Genomic DNA, 25,701 nt, shown 5'->3' with positions numbered 1-25,701 from the left:
CCCCCCCCCCAGGGGCAGGCTGAGAGCTGGAGGGAGCTGTCCGAGAGGTGTCTCTGTTTGTGGGGAGTCTGTACAGAGCGTCCAAACCGAGCTGGAGAGGGGAACATCGACAGGAGGGGAGTCCGCGAAGCCCAGCTGGCTTTTCCAACCCGACTGTTTGTAAACCTTCACCGGGAGGTTTGTTTAAACTCGGAATTGTCTCGGTGAGTGGGAGGGAAAAGATCGGCTTCGGGGAAAGCAGTCGGAAACTGTTGTTAGTTTTAACGTTGGACTGAAAGAACAAAGCTGCTGAATTCCTCCTCCCAGTGGAGATCTCGGGGACGGTTCCCGCGCTCTTTCACCGATCGCGGGGCGGGGGGGTGACTCCTTCCTGGTTTGAATCAGCAGCGGGGTTTTCCCCGAAAGCGCCATCCAAATGCCCATCTCCGACGAGAGAGACAAACCGAAGCCCTCTGGACCGTCCGGCCCAGCGACGTCCTGGGTCATTTTTGTCGAGAAGAAAGTGAGGTCTGCAGGTGCTGGGGGTCGGAGCTGGAAAGGTGTTGCTGGAAAAGCGCAGCAGGGTCAGGCAGCGTCCGGGGAGCAGGAGATTCGACGTTCCGGGCATCAGCCCTTCCTCAGGAACGAGGAGGGTGTGTCCAGCAGGCTAAGATAAAAAGGGAGGGAGGAGGGACTTGGGGGACAGACTTGCCTCATTCCTGATGAAGAGCTCATGCCCGGAACGTCGAACCTCCTGCTCCTCGGAGGCTGCCGGACCTGCTGCGCTTTTCCAGCAACACGTTTCCAGCTCAGTTTTGTCGACACAGCCTCCGTCTTTCCAGCGAGACACAGACCTGGCAAACCGATGCCCCGCGCCCTCTCCAAAGCGTCCGCCTCCTTCCCGGTGGCGTGTGGCCCAGAGTAGCGCGCCATCTGCCAACTGAGGCCCGAGGAGGGAACCCAGAAACTTTTAGCATCTCATGCCCGCTCCCCCCCCGCCCCCGCCAACCCCCTCCTTGTCGCACAGAGTCGAGTTAAAAACAAAATTAAATCTAACCGGATCGGCATTGGTGGCCGTGAGCTGGTGCAGGACGGTTCTCCCACACCGCTGTGGGGTCAGACCGCGTGGAAGCAGACCCTTCGGCCCATTCTGTCCGTGCCAGCCCGAATCCCAAACTTGACGACTACCACCCCTGCCCTGTTCCTGCCCAGTGCCCCTTCCAAACCTTCTATTCATGGACTTAGCCAAATGTCATAGGGCCGTACGGCGCAGAAACAGACCCTTCGGCCTATCCCGGCTATCCTAACCTAATCCAGTCCCCAACACTTGGGCCCATCTCCCTGTAAACCCTTCCTATCCGTGTCCCCCCCCATCCTTTTAAATGCTGTCATTGTACCAGCCCCCACCAATTCCTCTGGCAGCTCGGTCCACACACGCACCACCCTCTGGGGGGAAACGTTACCCCTCAGGTCCCTTCCCCCCCCCCCCCCCCTCACCTTAAACCTACCCCCCTCTAGTTCTGGAGATTTGCCCTGCTCCTTTCAATTACCCCTTTGCTGTTCACACACTTATCCAAAGGTGGAACTGTACACACACACACCCCCAACACTTCCTCAGCAAGCTCATTCCACACACAGCCCACTCCCCTCGTGAAGAATAAGTGGCCCCTCATGTTTATTTCAAACCTCTCTCCTCCCACCTTCAACTCCCCCACCCTAGGGGGAAAAGACCCCAGCCAATCACCTTATCCTCGCGCTTTTATAAACCTCTATAAGGTCACCCCTCGGCCTCCGACGCCCCAGGGAAAAACACCCTCCCACCCCCCCCCCCGGCCTATCCTTACAACTCAATCCCTCCTGGCAAAGTCCTGGGAAATCTCTCCCCGAGCTCAAAATCTCCTTCCTGTAGCGGGGGAGACCTGAATCGAAAGCAGTGTTCCCAAAGTGACCTCGGCAATCCAGCTGCAACATGACCTTTAGACTCCCGTACTCCTGACCGATATAAGGAAAGTGTACCAAACGCTGCCTTCACCTCCCTGTCTGTCTGAGACTCTGCTTTCAAGGAGCTACGGCCCTGCGCAACAAGGTCGCTTTGTTGAGCACCACTCCAGAACCCTCCGCAGTTTAATCATGGCTTTAACAGGGAGACCGGAACGGGACACAGTATTCCAGAAGGAAAATCCCCAAGCTCTGGAACAACCTCAAACGGACATTACCCAACTCCTACACCCAAAGCTCTGAGCTGGCGTGTTAAATATCTCCTTAACCACCCGGTCTCCCTGTGACACAAACTTCAAAAAATGCTGTCCCTGAACTCCGAGGGGTCTCAGTCCCACAACACAGCCGAATTCTGTTTTAGCCTGAGAGAAACGTGTCAAACAGGATTGTTTCAATTCTCTCATTAAATTACTTCGCTAATCATATCCAGAATTTATATTTTAAATTTAGATTGCCTACAGGGTGGAAAAAGGCCCAACAACACTCTACAGGTAACACTCTACATTTCCCCTGACCAATCCACCCGAATCTACACATCCCTGGGCACTACGGGGACAATTTAGCACGGCCAATCCCACCCTAACCTGCACATCCCTGGGCACTACGGGGACAATTTAGCACGGCCAATCCCACCCTAACCCGCACATCCCCGGGCACTACGGGGACATGGTGGTGGGCGAACGTGCAAACTCCACACGGACAGTCACCCGTGGGAGGAATGGAACCTGGGCTCCTGATGCCGTGAGGGACTAAGTTACCCCAAAATTCCTCCCCCTGCCAGAAACCCACGGGTTAAACAGGACTCACCTGCCAATCTCATCGTCCACTAACTGTGGGGACAGAAACCCGGCAAACCTGGAAGGACAGGGAAAGGCAACATTTTATTTCGATTGACCTCGGTCGTACGGCACAGGAACAGGCCCTTCGGCCCACGGAGACTGTGCTAGCCCCTCGCTGGTTGGAGGATCCTGAACACCGTTCCCCTCTGCCCTTCACCCAGCGCTCTTTGCCTGCTCACATCGCCTTGAGTCGCCTCCTCGGAGCTGTACCGGCCCCCACCAGCCCACAGCAACCTCGACCAGCCACGGAACGGGGCAGGTGCGGGAAGGGGGGTGGGGGAAGGGGGGGGGGGGGAAGGGGGGGGTGGGGGAGGTCCGGATTTCCCATGGGACGCCCGGGCCCCACTCCAGGAATCCCGTGGTCCAGAGATTGGAACGGGAACCGGACTCGGTGTGTTCCCTTCGAACGTCGCCCCTATTCACCCCAAAGTGCACTCCCTCGCGCCCTCTGTGTGTCTCCCCCCCCCCCCCGGCCCCGGCCCCTACCCCCTGTCCCCCAGAGTCCCGTCCCTGTCCCACCCCTGCCCCTGCCACCCTGACCCAGACCCCTGTCCCCTCCCTCTGTGCCCCCAGACACTGTCCCCCCCCCCGCGCCCCCAGTCTCAGTCCCTGTCCCCCCGAGACACTGTCCCCTACCCCCATCCCCCTGCCCCCCGCCCCCCCCGGCCCTCAGACACTCGGCCCCTCCTATCCCCACTGTCCCCTGCCCCCCCGCCCCTCAGCCACTCGGCCCCTCCTATCCCCACTGTCCCCTGCCCTCAGCCACTCGGCCCCTCCTATCCCCCCGACCCCCGGCCACTCAGCCCCTCCTGTCCCCTCAGACACTCGGCCCCTCCTGTCCTCCCTGTCCCCTCAGCCACTCAGCCCCTCCTATCCCCTCAGACACTCGACCCCTCCTATCCCCTCAGACACTCTGCCCCTCCTATCCCACCGGCCCTCAGCCACTCGGCCCCTTGGCCCCTCCTATCCACCCCGACCGCCGGCCCTCAGCCACTCGGCCCCTCCTATCCCCCCCGACCCTCAGCCACTCGGCCCCTCCTGTCCCCTCGGCCCTCAGCCACTCGGCCCCTCGTATCCCTCCTGTCCCCTCAGCCACTCGGCCCCTCGTATCCCTCAGCCACTCGGCCCCTCGTATCCCTCCTGTCCCCTCAGCCACTCGGCCCCTCCTATCCCCCCTAACCCTGTCCCCCGGCCCTCAGCCACTCGGCCCCTCCTATCCCCCCTGTCCCCCGGCCCTCAGCCACTCGGCCCCTCCTATCCCCCCTGTCCCCCGGCCCCCGGCCCCCGGCCCCCAGCCCCCAGCCCCCAGCCCCCAGCCACTCGGCCCCTCCTATGCCCCCTGCCCCCAGCCACTCGGCCCCTCCTATCCCTCCCCCGGCCCCCAGCCACTCGGCCCCTCCTATGCCCCCTGCCCCCAGCCACTCGGCCCCTCCTATCCCCCCTGTCCTCAGCCACTCGGCCCCTCCTATCCCCCCTGTCCCCCGGCCCCCAGCCACTCGGCCCCTCCTATCCCCCCTGTCCCGGATCTTGCTGATCACTCACCAGATCCGTCATGGAGAAACCGGAAGTGACAGTCCGGGCCCCGCCCACTCGCTTTCATTGGCGCAGGAGCCGATGCCATCATGGGGTGGGCGGGGCCTATGCTGGGATGGCCACAAAGAGGTCACTGAGGGGCCAGGGGTCACACTGGGGTTTATTGGGGGGTCACACTGGGGTTTATTGGGGGGGTCACACTGGGGTTTATTGGGGGGACACACTGGGGTTTATTGGGGGGTCACACTGGGGTTTATTGGGGGTCACACTGGGGTTTATTGTGGGGGTCACACTGGGGTTTATTGGGGGGGTCACACTGGGGTTTATTGGGGAGTCACACTGGGGTTTATTGGGAGTCACACTGGGGTTTATTGGGGAGTCACACTGGGGTTTATTGGGGGAGTCACACTGGGGTTTATTGGGGGGTCACACTGGGGTTTATTGGAGGGGGGTCACACTGGGGTTTATTGGGGGGTCACACTGGGGTTAATTGGGGGTCACACTGGGGTTTATTGGGGGGTCACACTGGGGTTTATTGGGGAGTCACACTGGGGTTTATTGGGGGGGTCACACAGGGGTTAATTGGGGGGTCACACTGGGGTTTATTGGGGGAGTCACACTGGGGTTTATTGGGGGGGTCACACTGGGGTTTATTGGAGGGGGGTCACACTGGGGTTTATTGGGGGGTCACACTGGGGTATATTGGGGGGTCACACTGGGGTTTATTGGGGTCACACTGGGGTTTATTGGGGGGTCACACTGGGGTTTATTGGAGGGAGTCACACTGGGGTTTATTGGGGGGTCACACTGGGGTTTATTGAGGGGGGTCACACTGGGGTTTTTTGGGGGGGTCACACTGGGGTTTATTGGACGGAGTCACACTGGGGTTTATTGGGGGGGTCACACTGGGGTTTATTGGGGAGTCACACTGGGGTTTATTGGGGGTAGTCACACTGGGGTTTATTGGGGGGTCACACTGGGGTTAATTGGAGGAGTCACACTGGGGTTTATTGGGGGGTCACACTGGGGTTTATTGGGGGGGTCACACTGGGGTTTATTGGGGGGTCACACTGGGTTTTATTGGGGGGCACACTGGGGTTTATTGGGGGTCTCACTGGGGTTTATTGGGGGGTCACACTGGGGTTTATTGGGGGTCTCACTGGGGTTTATTGGGGGAGTCACACTGGGGTTTATTGGGGGGTCACACTGGGGTTTATTGGGTGTCACACTGGGGTTAATTGGGGGAGTCACACTGGGGTTTATTGGGGAGTCACACTGGGGTTTATTGGGGGGGTCACACTGGGGTTTATTGGGGGGTCACACTGGGGTTAATTGGGGGAGTCACACTGGGGTTTATTGGGGGGGTCACACTGGGGTATATTGGGGGGTCACACTGGGGTTTATTGGGGAGTCACACTGGGGTTTATTGGGGGGTCACACTGGGGTTTATTGGAGGGGGTCACACTGGGGTTTATTGGGGGGGTCACACTGGGGTTTATTGGGGTTCTCACACTGGGGTTTATTGGGGGGTCACACTGGGGTTTATTGGGGGTCACACTGGGGTTTATTGGGGGAGTCACTGGGGTTTATTGGGGGGTCACACTGGGGTTTATTGGGGAGTCACACTGGGGTTTATTGGAGGGGGTCACACTGGGGTTTATTGGGGGGGTCACACTGGGGTTTATTGGGGAGTCACACAGGGGTTTATTGGGGGGGTCACACAGGGGTTTATTGGGAGTCACACTGGGGTATATTGGGGGTCACACTGGGGTTAATTGGGGGGTCACACTGGGGTTTATAGTCGGGAGTCACACTGGGGTTTGTTGGGGGGTCACACTGGGGTTTATTGGGGGTCTCACTGGGGTTTATTGGGGGTCACACTGGGGTTTATTGGGGGTCTCACTGGGGTTTATTGGGGGAGTCACACTGGGGTTAATTGGGGGTCACACTGGGGTTTATTGGGGGGTCACACTGGGGTTTATTGGGGAGTCACACTGGGGTTTATTGGGGAGTCACACTGGGGTTTATTGGGGGAGTCACACTGGGGTTTATTGGGGGGTCACACTGGGGTTTATTGGGGGTCTCACTGGGGTTTATTGGGGGTCACACTGGGGTTTATTGGGGGTCTCACTGGGGTTTATTGGGGGAGTCACACTGGGGTTAATTGGGGGTCACACTGGGGTTTATTGGGGGGTCACACTGGGGTTTATTGGGGAGTCACACTGGGGTTTATTGGGGGGGTCACACAGGGGTTAATTGGGGGGTCACACTGGGGTTTATTGGGGGAGTCACACTGGGGTTTATTGGGGGGGGTCACACTGGGGTTTATTGGAGGGGGGTCACACTGGGGTTTATTGGGGGGTCACACTGGGGTATATTGGGGGGTCACACTGGGGTTTATTGGGGTCACTGGGGTTTATTGGGGGGTCACACTGGGGTTTATTGGGGGGTCACACTGGGGTTTATTGGAGGGAGTCACACTGGGGTTTATTGGGGGGTCACACTGGGGTTTATTGAGGGGGGTCACACTGGGGTTTTTTGGGGGGGTCACACTGGGGTTTATTGGACGGAGTCACACTGGGGTTTATTGGGGGGGTCACACTGGGGTTTATTGGGGGAGTCACACTGGGGTTTATTGGGGGTAGTCACACTGGGGTTTATTGGGGGGTCACACTGGGGTTAATTGGAGGAGTCACACTGGGGTTTATTGGGGGGGGTCACACTGGGGTTTATTGGGGGGGTCACACTGGGGTTTATTGGGGGGTCACACTGGGTTTTATTGGGGGCACACTGGGGTTTATTGGGGGTCTCACTGGGGTTTATTGGGGGGTCACACTGGGGTTTATTGGGGGTCTCACTGGGGTTTATTGGGGGAGTCACACTGGGGTTTATTGGGGGGGTCACACTGGGGTTTATTGGGTGTCACACTGGGGTTAATTGGGGAGTCACACTGGGGTTTATTGGGGAGTCACACTGGGGTTTATTGGGGGGGTCACACTGGGGTTTATTGGGGGGTCACACTGGGGTTAATTGGGGGAGTCACACTGGGGTTTATTGGGGGGGTCACACTGGGGTATATTGGGGGGTCACACTGGGGTTTATTGGGGAGTCACACTGGGGTTTATTGGGGGTCACACTGGGGTTTATTGGAGGGGGTCACACTGGGGTTTATTGGGGGGGTCACACTGGGGTTTATTGGGGTTCTCACACTGGGGTTTATTGGGGGGTCACACTGGGGTTTATTGGGGGTCACACTGGGGTTTATTGGGGGAGTCACTGGGGTTTATTGGGGGTCACACTGGGGTTTATTGGGGAGTCACACTGGGGTTTATTGGAGGGGGTCACACTGGGGTTTATTGGGGGGGTCACACTGGGGTTTATTGGGGAGTCACACAGGGGTTTATTGGGGGGGTCACACAGGGGTTTATTGGGAGTCACACTGGGGTATATTGGGGGTCACACTGGGGTTAATTGGGGGGTCACACTGGGGTTTATAGTCGGGAGTCACACTGGGGTTTGTTGGGGGGTCACACTGGGGTTTATTGGGGGGAGTCACACTGGGTTTTATTGGGGGGTCACACTGGGGTTTATTGGGGGTCTCACTGGGGTTTATTGGGGGGTCACACTGGGGTTTATTGGGGGTCTCACTGGGGTTTATTGGGGGAGTCACACTGGGGTTTATTGGGGGGTCACACTGGGGTTTATTGGGTGTCACACTGGGGTTAATTGGGGGAGTCACACTGGGGTTTATTGGGGAGTCACACTGGGGTTTATTGGGGGGGTCACACTGGGGTATATTGGGGGGTCACACTGGGGTTTATTGGGGAGTCACACTGGGGTTTATTGGGGGTCACACTGGGGTTTATTGGAGGGGGTCACACTGGGGTTTATTGGGGGGGGTCACACTGGGGTTTATTGGGGTTCTCACACTGGGGTTTATTGGGGGGGTCACACTGGGGTTTATTGGGGGTCACACGGGGGTTTATTGGGGGAGTCACTGGGGTTTATTGGGGGGTCACACTGGGGTTTATTGGGGAGTCACACTGGGGTTTATTGGAGGGGGTCACACTGGGGTTTATTGGGGGGGTCACACTGGGGTTTATTGGGGAGTCACACAGGGGTTTATTGGGGGGGTCACACAGGGGTTTATTGGGAGTCACACTGGGGTTTATTGGGTGTCACACTGGGGTTAATTGGGGGAGTCACACTGGGGTTTATTGGGGAGTCACACTGGGGTTTATTGGGGGGTCACACTGGGGTATATTGGGGGGTCACACTGGGGTTTATTGGGGAGTCACACTGGGGTTTATTGGGGGTCACACTGGGGTTTATTGGAGGGGTCACACTGGGGTTTATTGGGGGGGTCACACTGGGGTTTATTGGGGTTCTCACACTGGGGTTTATTGGGGGGGTCACACTGGGGTTTATTGGGGGTCACACTGGGGTTTATTGGGGGAGTCACTGGGGTTTATTGGGGGGTCACACTGGGGTTTATTGGGGAGTCACACTGGGGTTTATTGGAGGGGGTCACACTGGGGTTTATTGGGGGGGTCACACTGGGGTTTATTGGGGAGTCACACAGGGGTTTATTGGGGGGGTCACACAGGGGTTTATTGGGAGTCACACTGGGGTATATTGGGGGTCACACTGGGGTGAATTGGGGGTCACACTGGTGTTTATTGGGGGAGACACACTGGGGTTTATTGGGGGGGTCACACTGCGGTTTATTGGGGGGGTCACACTGGGGTATATTGGGGGACACTGGGGTTTATTGGGGGTCACACTGGGGTTTATTGGGGGGTCACACTGGGGTTTATTGGCGGGGGTCACACTGGGGTTTATTGGGGGAGTCACACTGGGGTTTATTGGGGGGGTCACACTGGGTTTTATTGGGGGGTCACACTGAGGTTTATTGGGGGGTCACACTGGGGTATATTGGGGGTCACACTGGGGGTTTATTGGGGGGTCACATTGGGGTTTATTGGGGTCACTGGGGTTTATTGTGGGGGTCACACTGGGGTTTATTGGGGGAGTCACACTGGGGTTAATTGGGGGAGTCACACTGGGGTTAATTGGGGGGTCACACTGGGGTTTATTGGGGGGGTCACACTGGGGTTTATTGGGGGAGTCACACTGGGGTTTATTGGGGGTCACACTGGGGTGTATTGGGGGTCACACTGGGGTTTATTGGGGGGGTCACACTGGGGTGTATTAGAGGGGTCGCACTGGGGTTTATTGGGGGGTCACACTGGGGTTTATTGGGGGAGTCACACTGGGGTTTATTGGGGGGGTCACACTGGGGTGTATTAGGGGGTCACACTGGGGTTTATTGGGGGGTCACACTGGGGTTTATTGGGGGAGTCACACTGGGGTTTATTGGGGGGGTCACACTGGGGTTTATTGGGGGTCACACTGGGGTTTATTGGGGGGTCACACTGGGGTTTATTGGGGGAGTCACACTGGGGTTTATTGGGGGGTCACACTGGGGTTTATTGGGGGTCACACTGGGGTTTATTGGGGGGTCACACTGGGGTTTATTGGGGGTCACACTGGGGTTTATTGGGGGTCACACTGGTGTTAATTGGGGGGTCACACTGGGGTTTATTGGGGGGTCACAGTGGGGTTTATTGGGGGGAGTCACACTGGGGTTTATTGGGGGGGTCACACTGGGGTTTATTGGGGGGTCACACTGGGGTTTATAGTCGGGAGTCACACTGGGGTTTGTTGGGGGGTCACACTGGGGTTTATTGGGTGTCACACTGGGGTTTATTGGGGGGAGCCACACTGGGGTTTATTGGGGGGTCACACTGGGGTTTATTGTGGGGGTCACACTGGGGTTTATTGTTGGGTCACACTGGGGTTTATTGTTGGGTCACACTGGGGTTTATTGGGGGGTCACACTGGGGTTTATTGTTGGGTCACACTGGGGTTTAGTGGGGGGGATTACACTGGGGTTTATTGGGGGGATTACACTGGGGTTTATTGAGGGGTCACACCGGGGATTATTGGGGGTCACACTGGGGTTTATTGGGGGGTCACAGTGGGGTTTATTGGGGGGGGTCACACTGGGGTTTATTGCGGGGTCACACTGGGGTTTATTGGGGGAGTCACACTGGGGTTTATTGGGGGGGTCACACTGGGGTTTATAGTGGGGAGTCACACTGGGGTTTGTTGGGGGGTCACACTGGGGTTTATTGGGTGTCACACTGGGGTTTATTGGGGGGAGTCCCACTGGGGTTTGTTGGGGGGTCACACTGGGGTTTATTGGGGGGTCACACTGGGGTTTATTGGGGGTCACACTGGGGTTTATTGGGGGGATTACACTGGGGTTTATTGGGGGGATTACACTGGGGTTTATTGGGGGGTCACACCGGGGATTATTGGGGGTCACACTGGGGTTTATTGGGGGGTCACAGTGGGGTTTATTGGGGGGAGTCACACTGGGGTTTATTGGGGGAGTCACACTGGGGTTTATTGGGGGGTCACACTGGGGTTTATAGTCGGGAGTCACACTGGGGTTTGTTGGGGGGTCACACTGGGGTTTATTGGGGGGAGTCACACTGGGGTTTATTGGGGGGTCACACTGGGGTTTATTGTTGGGTCACACTGGGGTTTATTGGGGGGGTCACACTGGGGTTTATTGTTGGGTCACACTGGGGTTTATTGTTGGGTCACACTGGGGTTTATTGGGGGGATTACACTGGGGTTTATTGGGGGGATTACACTGGGGTTTATTGGGGGGGTCACACTGGGGTTTATTGGGGGTCACACTGGGGTTTATTGGGGGTCACACTGGGGTTTATTGTGGGGGTCACACTGGGGTTTATTGTTGGGTCACACTGGGGTTTATTGGGTGTCCCACTGGGGTTTATTGGGGGGATTACACTGGGGTTTATTGTGGGGGTCACACTGGGGTTTATTGTTGGGTCACACTGGGGTTTATTGGGTGTCCCACTGGGGTTTATTGGGGGGATTACACTGGGGTTTATTGAGGGGGCCACACTGGGGTTTATTGGGGGGTCACACTGGGGTTTATTGGGGGGGGTCACACTGGGGTTTATTGTTGGGTCACACTGGGGTTTATTGGGGAGTCACACTGGGGTTTATTGGGGGGGTCACACTGGGGTTTATTGGGGGGTCACACTGGGGTTAATTGGGGGAGTCACACTGGGGTTTATTGGGGGGGTCACACTGGGGTATATTGGGGGGTCACACTGGGGTTTATTGGGGAGTCACACTGGGGTTTATTGGGGGTCACACTGGGGTTTATTGGAGGGGGTCACACTGGGGTTTATTGGGGGGGTCACACTGGGGTTTATTGGGGTTCTCACACTGGGGTTTATTGGGGGGTCACACTGGGGTTTATTGGGGGTCACACTGGGGTTTATTGGGGGAGTCACTGGGGTTTATTGGGGGTCACACTGGGGTTTATTGGGGAGTCACACTGGGGTTTATTGGAGGGGGTCACACTGGGGTTTATTGGGGGGGGTCACACTGGGGTTTATTGGGGAGTCACACAGGGGTTTATTGGGGGGGTCACACAGGGGTTTATTGGGAGTCACACTGGGGTATATTGGGGGTCACACTGGGGTTAATTGGGGGGTCACACTGGGGTTTATAGTCGGGAGTCACACTGGGGTTTGTTGGGGGGTCACACTGGGGTTTATTGGGGGGAGTCACACTGGGTTTTATTGGGGGGTCACACTGGGGTTTATTGGGGGTCTCACTGGGGTTTATTGGGGGGTCACACTGGGGTTTATTGGGGGTCTCACTGGGGTTTATTGGGGGAGTCACACTGGGGTTTATTGGGGGGTCACACTGGGGTTTATTGGGTGTCACACTGGGGTTAATTGGGGGAGTCACACTGGGGTTTATTGGGGAGTCACACTGGGGTTTATTGGGGGGGTCACACTGGGGTATATTGGGGGGTCACACTGGGGTTTATTGGGGAGTCACACTGGGGTTTATTGGGGGTCACACTGGGGTTTATTGGAGGGGGTCACACTGGGGTTTATGGGGGGGGTCACACTGGGGTTTATTGGGGTTCTCACACTGGGGTTTATTGGGGGGGTCACACTGGGGTTTATTGGGGGTCACACTGGGGTTTATTGGGGGAGTCACTGGGGTTTATTGGGGGGTCACACTGGGGTTTATTGGGGAGTCACACTGGGGTTTATTGGAGGGGGTCACACTGGGGTTTATTGGGGGGGTCACACTGGGGTTTATTGGGGAGTCACACAGGGGTTTATTGGGGGGGTCACACAGGGGTTTATTGGGAGTCACACTGGGGTTTATTGGGTGTCACACTGGGGTTAATTGGGGGAGTCACACTGGGGTTTATTGGGGAGTCACACTGGGGTTTATTGGGGGGTCACACTGGGGTATATTGGGGGGTCACACTGGGGTTTATTGGGGAGTCACACTGGGGTTTATTGGGGGTCACACTGGGGTTTATTGGAGGGGGTCACACTGGGGTTTATTGGGGGGGGTCACACTGGGGTTTATTGGGGTTCTCACACTGGGGTTTATTGGGGGGGTCACACTGGGGTTTATTGGGGGTCACACTGGGGTTTATTGGGGGAGTCACTGGGGTTTATTGGGGGGTCACACTGGGGTTTATTGGGGAGTCACACTGGGGTTTATTGGAGGGGGTCACACTGGGGTTTATTGGGGGGGTCACACTGGGGTTTATTGGGGAGTCACACAGGGGTTTATTGGGGGGGTCACACAGGGGTTTATTGGGAGTCACACTGGGGTATATTGGGGGTCACACTGGGGTGAATTGGGGGTCACACTGGTGTTTATTGGGGGAGACACACTGGGGTTTATTGGGGGGGTCACACTGCGGTTTATTGGGGGGGTCACACTGGGGTATATTGGGGGACACTGGGGTTTATTGGGGGTCACACTGGGGTTTATTGGGGGTCACACTGGGGTTTATTGGCGGGGGTCACACTGGGGTTTATTGGGGGAGTCACACTGGGGTTTATTGGGGGGGTCACACTGGGTTTTATTGGGGGGTCACACTGAGGTTTATTGGGGGGTCACACTGGGGTATATTGGGGGGTCACACTGGGGGTTTATTGGGGGGTCACATTGGGGTTTATTGGGGTCACTGGGGTTTATTGTGGGGGTCACACTGGGGTTTATTGGGGGAGTCACACTGGGGTTAATTGGGGGAGTCACACTGGGGTTAATTGGGGGGTCACACTGGGGTTTATTGGGGGGGTCACACTGGGGTTTATTGGGGGAGTCACACTGGGGTTTATTGGGGGTCACACTGGGGTGTATTGGGGGTCACACTGGGGTTTATTGGGGGGGTCACACTGGGGTGTATTAGAGGGGTCGCACTGGGGTTTATTGGGGGGTCACACTGGGGTTTATTGGGGGAGTCACACTGGGGTTTATTGGGGGGGTCACACTGGGGTGTATTAGGGGGTCACACTGGGGTTTATTGGGGGGGTCACACTGGGGTTTATTGGGGGAGTCACACTGGGGTTTATTGGGGGGGTCACACTGGGGTTTATTGGGGGTCACACTGGGGTTTATTGGGGGGTCACACTGGGGTTTATTGGGGGAGTCACACTGGGGTTTATTGGGGGGTCACACTGGGGTTTATTGGGGGTCACACTGGGGTTTATTGGGGGGTCACACTGGGGTTTATTGGGGGTCACACTGGGGTTTATTGGGGGTCACACTGGTGTTAATTGGGGGGTCACACTGGGGTTTATTGGGGGGTCACAGTGGGGTTTATTGGGGGGAGTCACACTGGGGTTTATTGGGGGGGTCACACTGGGGTTTATTGGGGGGTCACACTGGGGTTTATAGTCGGGAGTCACACTGGGGTTTGTTGGGGGGTCACACTGGGGTTTATTGGGTGTCACACTGGGGTTTATTGGGGGGAGCCACACTGGGGTTTATTGGGGGGTCACACTGGGGTTTATTGTGGGGGTCACACTGGGGTTTATTGTTGGGTCACACTGGGGTTTATTGTTGGGTCACACTGGGGTTTATTGGGGGGGTCACACTGGGGTTTATTGTTGGGTCACACTGGGGTTTAGTGGGGGGGATTACACTGGGGTTTATTGGGGGGATTACACTGGGGTTTATTGAGGGGTCACACCGGGGATTATTGGGGGTCACACTGGGGTTTATTGGGGGGTCACAGTGGGGTTTATTGGGGGGGGTCACACTGGGGTTTATTGCGGGGTCACACTGGGGTTTATTGGGGGAGTCACACTGGGGTTTATTGGGGGGGTCACACTGGGGTTTATAGTGGGGAGTCACACTGGGGTTTGTTGGGGGGTCACACTGGGGTTTATTGGGTGTCACACTGGGGTTTATTGGGGGGAGTCCCACTGGGGTTTGTTGGGGGGTCACACTGGGGTTTATTGGGGGGTCACACTGGGGTTTATTGGGGGTCACACTGGGGTTTATTGGGGGGATTACACTGGGGTTTATTGGGGGGATTACACTGGGGTTTATTGGGGGGTCACACCGGGGATTATTGGGGGTCACACTGGGGTTTATTGGGGGGTCACAGTGGGGTTTATTGGGGGGAGTCACACTGGGGTTTATTGGGGGAGTCACACTGGGGTTTATTGGGGGGTCACACTGGGGTTTATAGTCGGGAGTCACACTGGGGTTTGTTGGGGGGTCACACTGGGGTTTATTGGGGGGAGTCACACTGGGGTTTATTGGGGGGTCACACTGGGGTTTATTGGGGGGTCACACTGGGGTTTATTGGGGGGGTCACACTGGGGTTTATTGTTGGGTCACACTGGGGTTTATTGTTGGGTCACACTGGGGTTTATTGGGGGGATTACACTGGGGTTTATTGGGGGGATTACACTGGGGTTTATTGGGGGGGTCACACTGGGGTTTATTGGGGGTCACACTGGGGTTTATTGGGGGTCACACTGGGGTTTATTGTGGGGGTCACACTGGGGTTTATTGTTGGGTCACACTGGGGTTTATTGGGTGTCCCACTGGGGTTTATTGGGGGGATTACACTGGGGTTTATTGTGGGGGTCACACTGGGGTTTATTGTTGGGTCACACTGGGGTTTATTGGGTGTCCCACTGGGGTTTATTGGGGGGATTACACTGGGGTTTATTGAGGGGGCCACACTGGGGTTTATTGGGGGGTCACACTGGGGTTTATTGGGGGGGGTCACACTGGGGTTTATTGTTGGGTCACACTGGGGTTTATTGGGGTCCCACTGGGGTTTATTGGGGGGATTACACTGGGGTTTATTGAGGGGGCCACACTGGGGTTTATTGGGGGGGGTCACACTGGGGTTTATTGGGGGGTCACACTGGGGTTTTTGGGGGGTCACACTGGGGTTTGTTGGGGAGGGTCACTCGGGTTTATTATGGCTCACGCTGGGACTACCCGGGTCTATTGGGACAAGAGGTCAGTGGGGGTTAATGGAGTGCTACTGAGATCTATTGGGGTGCCCCAGGTTTATTTGGGACAAGGGGTTAGTGGGGGTTAATGGAGTGTCACTGGGTGCCAGTTGAACGTAGGGGATCCAACAGGAATCTCCCACCGCCGGTGATCCACTGGCTGTCTGCAGATGTGGCTGCGGAGAACAGAGAGCCCGCTGCAGGTGTGGCTGCGGAGAACAGACAGCCCGCTGCAGGTGTGACTGGCACTCATAGCACGATGACTGAATGCCCTATCCCCGATCCCTGACGGAGACACGGAGAGAGAGTGAGAGCGAGTGAGAGAGAGAGAGAGAGAGAGACAGAGACAAGGTTTGATTCTTTGGATCATTATTTTAATGAGAACGTGACTGTTCCACACGCGCGCATTGAACAAAATGACATCGACGACACTGTGTGTGCTCACAAATGGAGTTGGAAATGAATGTTGGCACCAGCGAGGCTGAGGAGGATGACTGGGGCTCATGGCTGTGCAGGGAGCAGATAGCCCAGGGGTCTTGGCCAGCTCTCTGCTTCCCTGGGGTTCAGGTGTACCCCAGGGCACTCCGTGTGCCTGCCCTCCCCAGTGTCAGGGGTGATAGTGACAGGGATAACACATTCCCTGTCTCTCTCACTCACACAGACACACTCACACTCACACTCACACACACACACTCTCTCACTCAATGTGACACTCACAGCCAATAAGTTATGAGAACTAGCCCCCGCTATAACACATTTGACCAGCCTGGGACACACACATATCCAACAGCAGGTGACTGCTGGTCTTGGCACAGAGAGAAATACTCCCTCAGGGTCAGCGAGGGGGAAGCTGGGGTAGGAGACCGAGGACTCAGAGAGAGGAAGGAGGAATGAACAGGCTGGGGGACAGAGAGAGAAGAGCTGGGTGGGCGAGAAAAGAGTGTGATGTCAGGGAGAGGGGGAGAGAGAGAGAGAGATGGTGGGGCATAGAAGACAGACAGAGGCAGTATAGGGGGGTGCAAGAGAGCAGGGAGTGACGGGGAGAGAGTGGGAAAGAGAGAAATGGGGGGAGAGAGAGACACAGACAGAGAGAGAGAGAGAGACAGAGAGAGAGAGAGAGAGAGAGAGAGAGAGAGAGAGAGAGAGAGAGAGAGAGAGGGAGAGAGAGGAGAGAGGAGAGAGGGAGGGGGGGGGGGAGAGAGAGAGAGAGAGAGAGAGAGAGCGAGCGAGAGAGAAGAGAGAGACACGAGAGAGGAGAGAGAGAGGGAGAGAGACAGAGAGAGAGAGAGAGAGAGAGAGACAGAAGAGAGAGAGAGAGAGAGAGAGGGGAGAGAGAGAGGGGGGGAGAGAGAGAGATGGGGGGGAGAGAGAGAGAGAGAGAGAGAGAGAGAGAAAGAGAAAGAGAGACAGACAGATAGAAGAGACAGAGAAAGACAGAAAAGAGAGACAGGAGAGAAAGAGAGAGAGAGAAAGACAGAAAAGAAAGAGAGACACAGAGCGCAACACGGAACAACAGAGAGACAGACAGACACACACACACAGCGAGAGAGAGACAGCGGGAGAGACACAGAGAGAGACAGAGAGAGAGAGAAAAGAGAGACAGAGAGAGAGACAGCGAGAGAGAAAGAGAGACACAGAGAGAGAGAGATGGACAGGCAGAGTGAGACAGAGAGAGGGAGGGTTGGAAGACAGGAGGTGGTGAGACAGAGATGGGGAGTGAGGAGAGACGAGGAGGAGAGTGTGTGCAGAGTGTGCGATAAGAGGGGTGATGGAGGGAGGAAGAGGGAGCCCCCTGGGTAACAGGCTGCAGACTCCCACAGAGGGAGCCACACAGAGATGACGTGGCACCGCAGCGTTGGATTGTGAGCAAGTGGCTGTCAAAGACAGAGCGTAGAAACGTTTCCCCCAGATTCGAGGCAGCATCTTTCCCAAAACCCCTGCTCCCTCCCCCAGGCTGCGGGGGTCTCGGTAGGCAGAGGGAAGTGGTATCTCAGCACGGCCGCCTGGGATGGGAGAATCGATGGAATCGTTTACAAACTACCAGAGCTGGGTCTCCCTGATCTCCGAGATGATCTGACTCGCTCTCTGCAGAGCCTGTCAAAACAGAGAGAGAGAGACACACAGATCAACCCACTGGGAATCAGAGAGCGAGCGCTGTGGGAGGGTCAGTGCTGAGGGAGCGGGCGCTGTGGGAGGGTCAGTGCTGAGGGAGGGTCAGTGCTGAGGGAGCGAGCTCTATGGGAGGGTCAGTGCTGAGGGAGCGGGCGCTGTGGGAGGGTCAGTGCTGAGGGAGCGGGCGCTGTGGGAGGGTCAGTGTTGATGGAGTGGGTGCTGTGGGAGCGGGTGCTGTGGGAGGGTCAGTGCTGAGGGAGCAGGTGCTGTGGGAGGATCAGTGCTGAGGGAGTGGGTGCTGTGGGAGGGTCAGTGCTGAGGGAGGGTCAGTGCTGAGGGAGCGGGTGCTGTGGGAGGGTCAGCGCTGAGGGAGGGTCAGCGCTGAGGGAGGGTCAGCGCTGAGGGAGGGTCAGCGCTGAGGGAGCGGGCGCTGTGGGAGGGTCAGTGCTGAGGGAGGGTCAGTGCTGAAGGAGCGGGTGCTGTGGGAGGGTCAGTGCTGAGGGACTGGGTGCTGAGGGAGCGGGTGCTATGGGAGCGGGTGCTGAGGGAGGGTCAGCGCTGAGGGAGCGGGTGCTGAGGGAGTGGGCGCTCCTGGCCTCTCCCTCTGGATCCTGCCCCACCTTGAGCATGGTCGCAGCCTCTGTCCGTTGAGACGCCATGTCCTCAGACTCGGTGAGGAGTCGGTCGAAGAGCTGGGATTTATAAAGCTGTCCGACCAGCTCACTCTGCAGATTCTCCTTCACGTAGTTCACCAGGAAGTGCATCACCGTCTTGGGCACACTGCCCGGCCACATCGAGGGGGGCGGGGAGAGAGGGAGAGGGAGGGGGAGGGAGAGAGAGAGGGAGGGGGGAGGGAGAGGGAGAGGGGAGAGGGAGAGAGGGAGGGGTGGGGGGAGAGGGAGAGGAACGGGGGGGAAAGGAGACAGATGATGGGGGAGCGGAGAGAGAGAGAGAGGGAGAGAGGAGGGAGAGAGAGGGGGAAGGACAGGAGGGGGTGGAGGGAGAGGGAGGGAGGGAGAGGGACGGGGAGGGAGAGAGGGAGGGAGGGGGGAGAGGGGAGAGGGAGAGAGGGAGGGGTGGGGGGAGAGGGAGAGGAACGGGGGGGAAAGGAGACAGATGATGGGGGAGCGGAGAGAGAGAGAGAGAGGGAGAGAGTGGTGGGAGGGAGAGAGGAGGGAGAGAGAGGGGGAAGGACAGGAGGGGGTGGAGGGAGAGGGAGGGAGGGAGAGGGACGGGGAGGGAGAGAGGGAGAGGGAAGGGTGTGGGGGCGGGGAAGGGAGAGGGAGAGAGTGGTGGGAGGGAGAGAGAGAGGGGAGGGTGAGAGGGGAGCGGGACGGAAGGAGGGGGAGAGAGAGAGGGAGGGAAAGAGGGAGGGAGGGAGGGAAAGAGAGAGCGAGAGTGGGGGGGGGAGGGGGGCAAGGAGACAGAGGGAAAGAGAGAGAGAGAGAGAGAGAGAGAGAGAGAGGTTACATCTTTGATGAAAGTGCCTGCGGGGGGAGTGCAGGAAGGGGAACCTCCAGGGTCAGACTGACTCCTCCCCGCGCGCTGGGTCTCGCTGACCACCCCCATCTCTCTCTCTCTCTCTGCCCCAGACTGACCTGTCCTGGATGGTCTTGCGGACGATCAGGAAGTAGGATTTGATCAGCCGCTGAATGACCTCGCAGTCTCGCTGTTCCCTCAGGCTCAGCTTCCGGGAGACCGGAACGGGCTGCGGAGGGAAAGGACAGAGGCACGGAGCGGGAAGGTGAGAACGGCAGGCCATCGCAACAGTGCCCACCCCCTCACCCTGCCCAGCTGCCCACCAAACCCTCACCCCCGCCCCCTCCAACAATCCCCGTCTCGCTCTCCGCACCCCCCACCCCCCACCCCAGCACAGCAACCACGAGCTAACCGCGTCCAGGAGATTCATGATGTGTCCTTTGGGAGGGCTGGAGACGGCGTTCCGAGACCTTTCCTCCAACGGTCTGTCTTCTGCCTTCTCCGGCTTCCACTTCCGGGCAGCGTCCTGGGGGGCTTCACCCTGTCAGCACACAGACACACCGGGAAACGGGAATGTGTCAGAGCACGCTCCCCCTCCCCCCAACACAGATACGGACTGAAACTGAGGGGACCAGAGAGGGGGGGGGTGGGGGCATGTGTCTGTCATCTCCCCGACCCACAGCGACGGGATGGGGGTCTGTGATTCCCCCACACGGTGAGGGGACGGGGGTCTGTGATTCCCCCACACGGTGACGGGACGGGGGTCTATGTCTGTGACTCCCCCACACGGTGACAGGACGGGGGTCTGTGTCTGTGATTCCCCCACACGGTGACGGGACGGGGGTCTGTGTCTGTGATTCCCCCACACGGTGACGGGACGGGGGTCTGTGTCTGTGACTCCCCCACACGGTGACGGGACGGGGGTCTGTGTCTGTGATTCCCCCACACGGTGACGGGACGGGGGTCTGTGATTCCCCCACACGGTGACGGGACGGGGGTCCGTGTCTGTGATTCCCCCACACGGTGACGGGACGGGGGTCTGTGTCTGTGATTCCCCCGCACGGTGACGGGACGGGGGTCTGTGATTCCCCCGCACGGTGACGGGACGGGGGTCTGTGTCTGTGATTCCCCCACACGGTGACAGGACGGGGGTCTGTGATTCCCCCACACGGTGACGGGACAGGGGTCTGTGTCTGTGATTCCCCCACACGGTGACGGGACAGGGGTCTGTGATTCCCCCACACGGTGACGGGACAGGGGTCCGTGTCTGTGATTCCCCCACACGGTGACGGGACGGGGGACTGTGTCTGTGATTCCCCCACACGGTGACGGGACGGGGGTCTGTGATTCCCCCACACGGTGATGGGACAGGGGTCTGTGATTCCCCCATACGGTGACGGGACGGGGGTCTGTGTCTGTGATTCCCCCACACGGTGACGGGACGGGGGACTGTGTCTGTGATTCCCCCACACGGTGACGGGACGGGGGACTGTGTCTGTGATTCCCCCACACGGTGACGGGATGGGGGTCTGTGTCTGTGACTCCCCCACACGGTGACGGGACGGGGGTCTGTGTCTGTGATTCCCCCACACGGTGACGGGACGGGGGTCTGTGATTCCCCCACACGGTGACGGGACGGGGGTCCGTGTCTGTGATTCCCCCACACGGTGACGGGACGGGGGTCCGTGTCTGTGATTCCCCCACACGGTGACGGGACGGGTGTCTGTGTCTGTGATTCCCCCACACGGTGACGGGACAGGGGTCCGTGTCTGTGATTCCCCCACACGGTGATGGGACGGGGGTCTGTGTCTGTGATTCCCCCACACGGTGACGGGACCGGGGTCTGTGTCTGTGATTCCCCCACACGGTGACGGGACGGGGGTCTGTGATTCCCCCACACGGTGACGGGACGGGGGTCTGTGATTCCCCCACACGGTGACGGGACGGGGGTCTGTGTCTGTGATTCCCCCACACGGTGACGGGACGGGGGTCTGTGTCTGTGATTCCCCCACACGGTGACGGGACAGGGGTCTGTGATTCCCCCACACGGTGACGGGACGGGGGTCTGTGTCTGTGATTCCCCCACACGGTGACAGGACAGGGGTCTGTGTCTGTGATTCCCCAACACGGTGACGGGACGGGGGTCTGTGATTCCCCCACACGGTGACGGGACGGGGGTCTGTGTCTGTGATTCCCCCACACGGTGACGGGACGGAGGTCTGTGTCTGTGATTCCCCCACACGGTGACGGGACGGGGGTCTGTGATTCCCCCACACGGTGACGGGACGGGGGTCTGTGTCTGTGATTCCCCCACACGGTGACGGGACGGGGGTCTGTGTCTGTGATTCCCCCGCACGGTGATGGGACAGGGTGCCTCACTGAGATGGGGGTTGTGGGAAACGTACCTGGGAGCTGTTGACGGAAGCTGACACCATCGCAGCATCACTGAAGTCTGGATGTTTGGTATTAATGTACGCTAACTCAATGGCCACCAGATTGTGAACCTGGGGAGGGAACAGATGGGGAAGTGGGTACAGGCAGCGTCACTCAGAGAGCTGCGTACACTCGCCGGCAAATCTACTCTCCCCTCACGCCCTGGGGATAAACACTAACTGCTTGCTGACGCTGAGTGGGGCTCCTGTCCCTCTGCTCTGGAGAGGGACGGAGAGCGTTCAGAGCCTTGGGCCCTGCGGTCCTGGGTTCAATCCCATCAGGCCTCACACCCTGAACTGTCCAGCTCCCTCCCCTGACCGTCGGAAATCCCAAATAAACAAATTTTTGTCTCCACCCCTCCCCCACCTCAGGGGAAAAATACCCTTCGGCCCATCAGATCTCCACCTCCCTCTCCCTGTCCCCCGTTTCCCCAGCTCTCGGCCCACACAACCCCACCAGTTCCACTGGGAAACCTTTTCCGATGTGATGATGGGTGGGTGGGGGTTCTGTCTCTCCCCACCCTCACCATCAGCAGGTTCCAGATTCCCCACCACCCTCTGATTGAACACATCCTCACCCCCCCCTCCCTCCCTCTGAACCTCCTGTCCCCTTCCCCACCTTCAGTCTACACCCCTCCCCCTCGGTCATTGATCCCTCCAGCTGGGGAGGGGTAAGGCTCCTTCCTGTCTTCCCGATCGATGTCCGTCATCGTTCTCTCTCTCTCAATCATGTCCCCCTCTCAATCTCCCTCTGCTCCAAGGGTAACTACCCCAGTCTGTCCCAATCCCTCTCCATCACTGAAACTCTCCATCCCCCAAAGGGTAACATCCTGGTAAATCTCTCCCAGTCCCCAAAGGGTAACATCCTGGTAAATCTCTCCCAGTCCCCAAAGGGTAACATCCTGGTAAATCTCTCCCAGTCCCCAAAGGGTAACATCCTGGTAAATCTCTCCCAGCCCCCAAAGGGTAACATCCTGGTAAATCTCTCCCATTCTCCAAAGGGTAACATCCTGGTAAATCTCTCCCAGTCTCCAAAGGGTAACTTCCTGGTAAATCTCCCCCAGTCCCCAAAGGGTAACATCCTGGTAAATCTCCCCCAACCCCCAAAGGGTAACATCCTGGTAAATCTCTCCCAACCCCCAAAGGGTAACATCCTGGTAAATCTCTCCCAACCCCCAAAGGGTAACATCCTGGTAAATCTCTCCCAGTCCCCAAAGGGTAACATCCTGGTAAATCTCTCCCAGCCCCCAAAGGGTAACATCCTGGTAAATCTCTCCCAGTCCCCAAAGGGTAACATCCTGGTAAATCTCTCCCATTCTCCAAAGGGTAACATCCTGGTAAATCTCTCCCAGTCCCCAAAGGGTAACATCCTGGTAAATCTCTCCCAGTCCCCAGAGGGTAACATCCTGGTAAATCTCTCCCATTCTCCAAAGGGTAACATCCTGGTAAATCTCTCCCAGTCTCCAAAGGGTAACTTCCTGGTAAATCTCTCCCAGTCCCCAAAGGGTAACATCCTGGTAAATCTCTCCCAGCCCCCAAAGGGTAACATCCTGGTAAATCTCTCCCAGTCCCCAAAGGGTAACATCCTGGTAAATCTCTCCCAGTCCCCAAAGGGTAACATCCTGGTAAATCTCTCCCAGTCCCCAAAGGGTAACATCCTGGTAAATCTCTCCCATTCTCCAAAGGGTAACATCCTGGTAAATCTCTCCCAGTCTCCAAAGGGTAACTTCCTGGTAAATCTCCCCCAGTCCCCAAAGGGTAACATCCTGGTAAATCTCCCCCAACCCCCAAAGGGTAACATCCTGGTAAATCTCTCCCAACCCCCAAAGGGTAACATCCTGGTAAATCTCTCCCAACCCCCAAAGGGTAACATCCTGGTAAATCTCTCCCAGTCCCCAAAGGGTAACATCCTGGTAAATCTCTCCCAGCCCCCAAAGGGTAACATCCTGGTAAATCTCTCCCAGTCCCCAAAGGGTAACATCCTGGTAAATCTCTCCCATTCTCCAAAGGGTAACATCCTGGTAAATCTCTCCCAGTCTCCAAAGGGTAACTTCCTGGTAAATCTCTCCCAGTCCCCAAAGGGTAACATCCTGGTAAATCTCCCCCAACCCCCAAAGGGTAACATCCTGGTAAATCTCTCCCAACCCCCAAAGGGTAACATCCTGGTAAATCTCTCCCAAACCCCAAAGGGTAACATCCTGGTAAATCTCTCCCAGTCCCCAAAGGGTAACATCCTGGTAAATCTCTCCCAGCCCCCAAAGGGTAACATCCTGGTAAATCTCTCCCAGCCCCCAAAGGGTAACATCCTGGTAAATCTCTCCAGCATGAGGTAACATCCTGGTAAATCTCTCCCAGTCCCCAGAGGGTAACATCCTGGTAAATCTCTCCCAACCCCCAAAGGGTAACATCCTGGTAAATCTCTCCCAGTCCCCAAAGGGTAACATCCTGGTAAATCTCTCCCAGTCCCCAAAGGGTAACATCCTGGTAAATCTCTCCCAGCCCCCAAAGGGTAACATCCTGGTAAATCTCTCCCAGCCCCAAAGGGTAACATCCTGGTAAATCTCTCCAGCATGAGGTAACATCCTGGTAAATCTCTCCCAGTCCCCAGAGGGTAACATCCTGGTAAATCTCTCCCAACCCCCAAAGGGTAACATCCTGGTAAATCTCTCCCAGTCCCCAGAGGGTAACATCCTGGTAAATCTCTCCCAACCCCCAAAGGGTAACATCCTGGTAAATCTCTCCAGCATGAGGTAACATCCTGGTAAATCCCTTCCACAGCGCTGTAATCGCCATCACGCCCCTTCCCCATGGTGTGGAACTGCACACTATACTCCAACCATGGCCAGAGTCATCGTTTGTACACTTGCTCGGGACGCAACGGTTTCTTCCTCCCTTCAACACCCCTTGTAGAGCAATCCCACTTACCTTCCCAATTGTTGGCTTGACCTGGGAACCCACTCAGTGGGATTCATCTACCAGGACACCCAGATCTCTCTGCATCAATTCTGTCTAATGATCTCACTTGTCTCTCTCCCTCTGGCCTCTCGATTTCACAACTGCTGCCCTCGCCATCTTGACATCATCAGCGCATTTACCAGGCGTTGCTTTTCGGTCTCCTCACAACCATCACAGCTCCTCAGGGCAACGCTTTAGGCTGTATCATCTTCGGTTCCGTCCATCCTCGGGTGCGGATGTTCCCTGATGGTTATACAATGTCCAGCACCATTTGTAGCCCCCCCCCCTCCCTCCCTCAGATACTGAAGCAGTCCGTGTTCAAATGTAGCAAGATCTGGACAATACCCAGGTTTGGGTGACAAGAGACAAGTTACATTTTCCAACAAGAGAGAGAATCTAACCATCGTCCCCTTGACGTTCAATGGCGTTACCATCACTGAATCCCCCTCCCCCCACTATCAACATCCTGGGGGTTACCGTTGACCAGAAACTGACCCAGACCCAGCCCCATATCAATCCAGCGGCTACAGGAGCAGGTCAGAGGCTGGGAATCCTGCAGCGAGTAACTCCCCTCCTGACTCTCCCACCATCGGGTCAGAGGCTGGGAATCCTGCAGCGAGTAAGATTAGATTACTTACAGTGTGGAAACAGGCCCTTCGGCCCAACAAGTCCACACCGACCCGCCGAAGCGCAACCCACCCATACCCCTACCCCTACATATACCCCTTACCTAACACTATGGGCAATTTAGCATGGCCAATTCACCTGACCCGCACATCTTTGGACTGTGGGAGGAAACCGAAGCACCCGGAGGAAACCCACGCAGATACGGGGAGAACGTGCAAACTCCACACAGTCAGTCGCCTGAGGTGGGAATTGAACCCAGGTCCCTGGCGCTGTGAGGCAGCAGTGCTAACCACTGTGCCACCGTGCCGCCCATAAAAAGCCCTGTCCCACCATCGGGTC

General features: G+C 57.3%; 2 protein-coding genes across 4 annotated transcripts in view; one reads left to right on the top strand and one right to left on the bottom strand.

Annotated features, from left to right (window-relative positions):
- Window positions 1-1,952, top strand: part of naa10 (N-alpha-acetyltransferase 10, NatA catalytic subuni) — an 11,573-nt gene extending 9,621 nt beyond the window's left edge. Inside the window, exon 5 of the mRNA XM_060822404.1 lies at window positions 1,889-1,952. Within this exon, the coding sequence (XP_060678387.1) occupies window positions 1,889-1,952 (64 nt within the window). The remainder of the gene's footprint in view (window positions 1-1,888) is intronic.
- Window positions 1,953-17,103: 15,151 nt separating this feature from the next.
- The window catches only part of si:dkey-32e23.4 (dynamin-1-like protein), a 28,004-nt gene continuing 19,406 nt past the window's right edge, over window positions 17,104-25,701 (bottom strand). For all 3 annotated transcript variants that reach the window (XM_060822401.1, XM_060822402.1, XM_060822403.1), the window contains 5 exons: window positions 21,754-21,852; window positions 19,761-19,889; window positions 19,468-19,577; window positions 18,490-18,649; window positions 17,104-17,851 (listed from right to left, as the gene is read on the bottom strand). In XM_060822401.1, coding sequence (XP_060678384.1) covers window positions 17,795-17,851; window positions 18,490-18,649; window positions 19,468-19,577; window positions 19,761-19,889; window positions 21,754-21,852 — 555 coding nt within the window. In that variant the 3' untranslated portion in view covers window positions 17,104-17,794. The remainder of the gene's footprint in view (window positions 17,852-18,489; window positions 18,650-19,467; window positions 19,578-19,760; window positions 19,890-21,753; window positions 21,853-25,701) is intronic.

This window comes from Hemiscyllium ocellatum, unplaced genomic scaffold (genome assembly GCF_020745735.1).
Source record: "Hemiscyllium ocellatum isolate sHemOce1 unplaced genomic scaffold, sHemOce1.pat.X.cur. R, whole genome shotgun sequence".
NCBI lineage: Eukaryota > Metazoa > Chordata > Chondrichthyes > Orectolobiformes > Hemiscylliidae > Hemiscyllium > Hemiscyllium ocellatum.
Note: the sequence above shows the minus strand (reverse complement) of the source record. Positions and strands in the feature narration are given on the sequence as shown.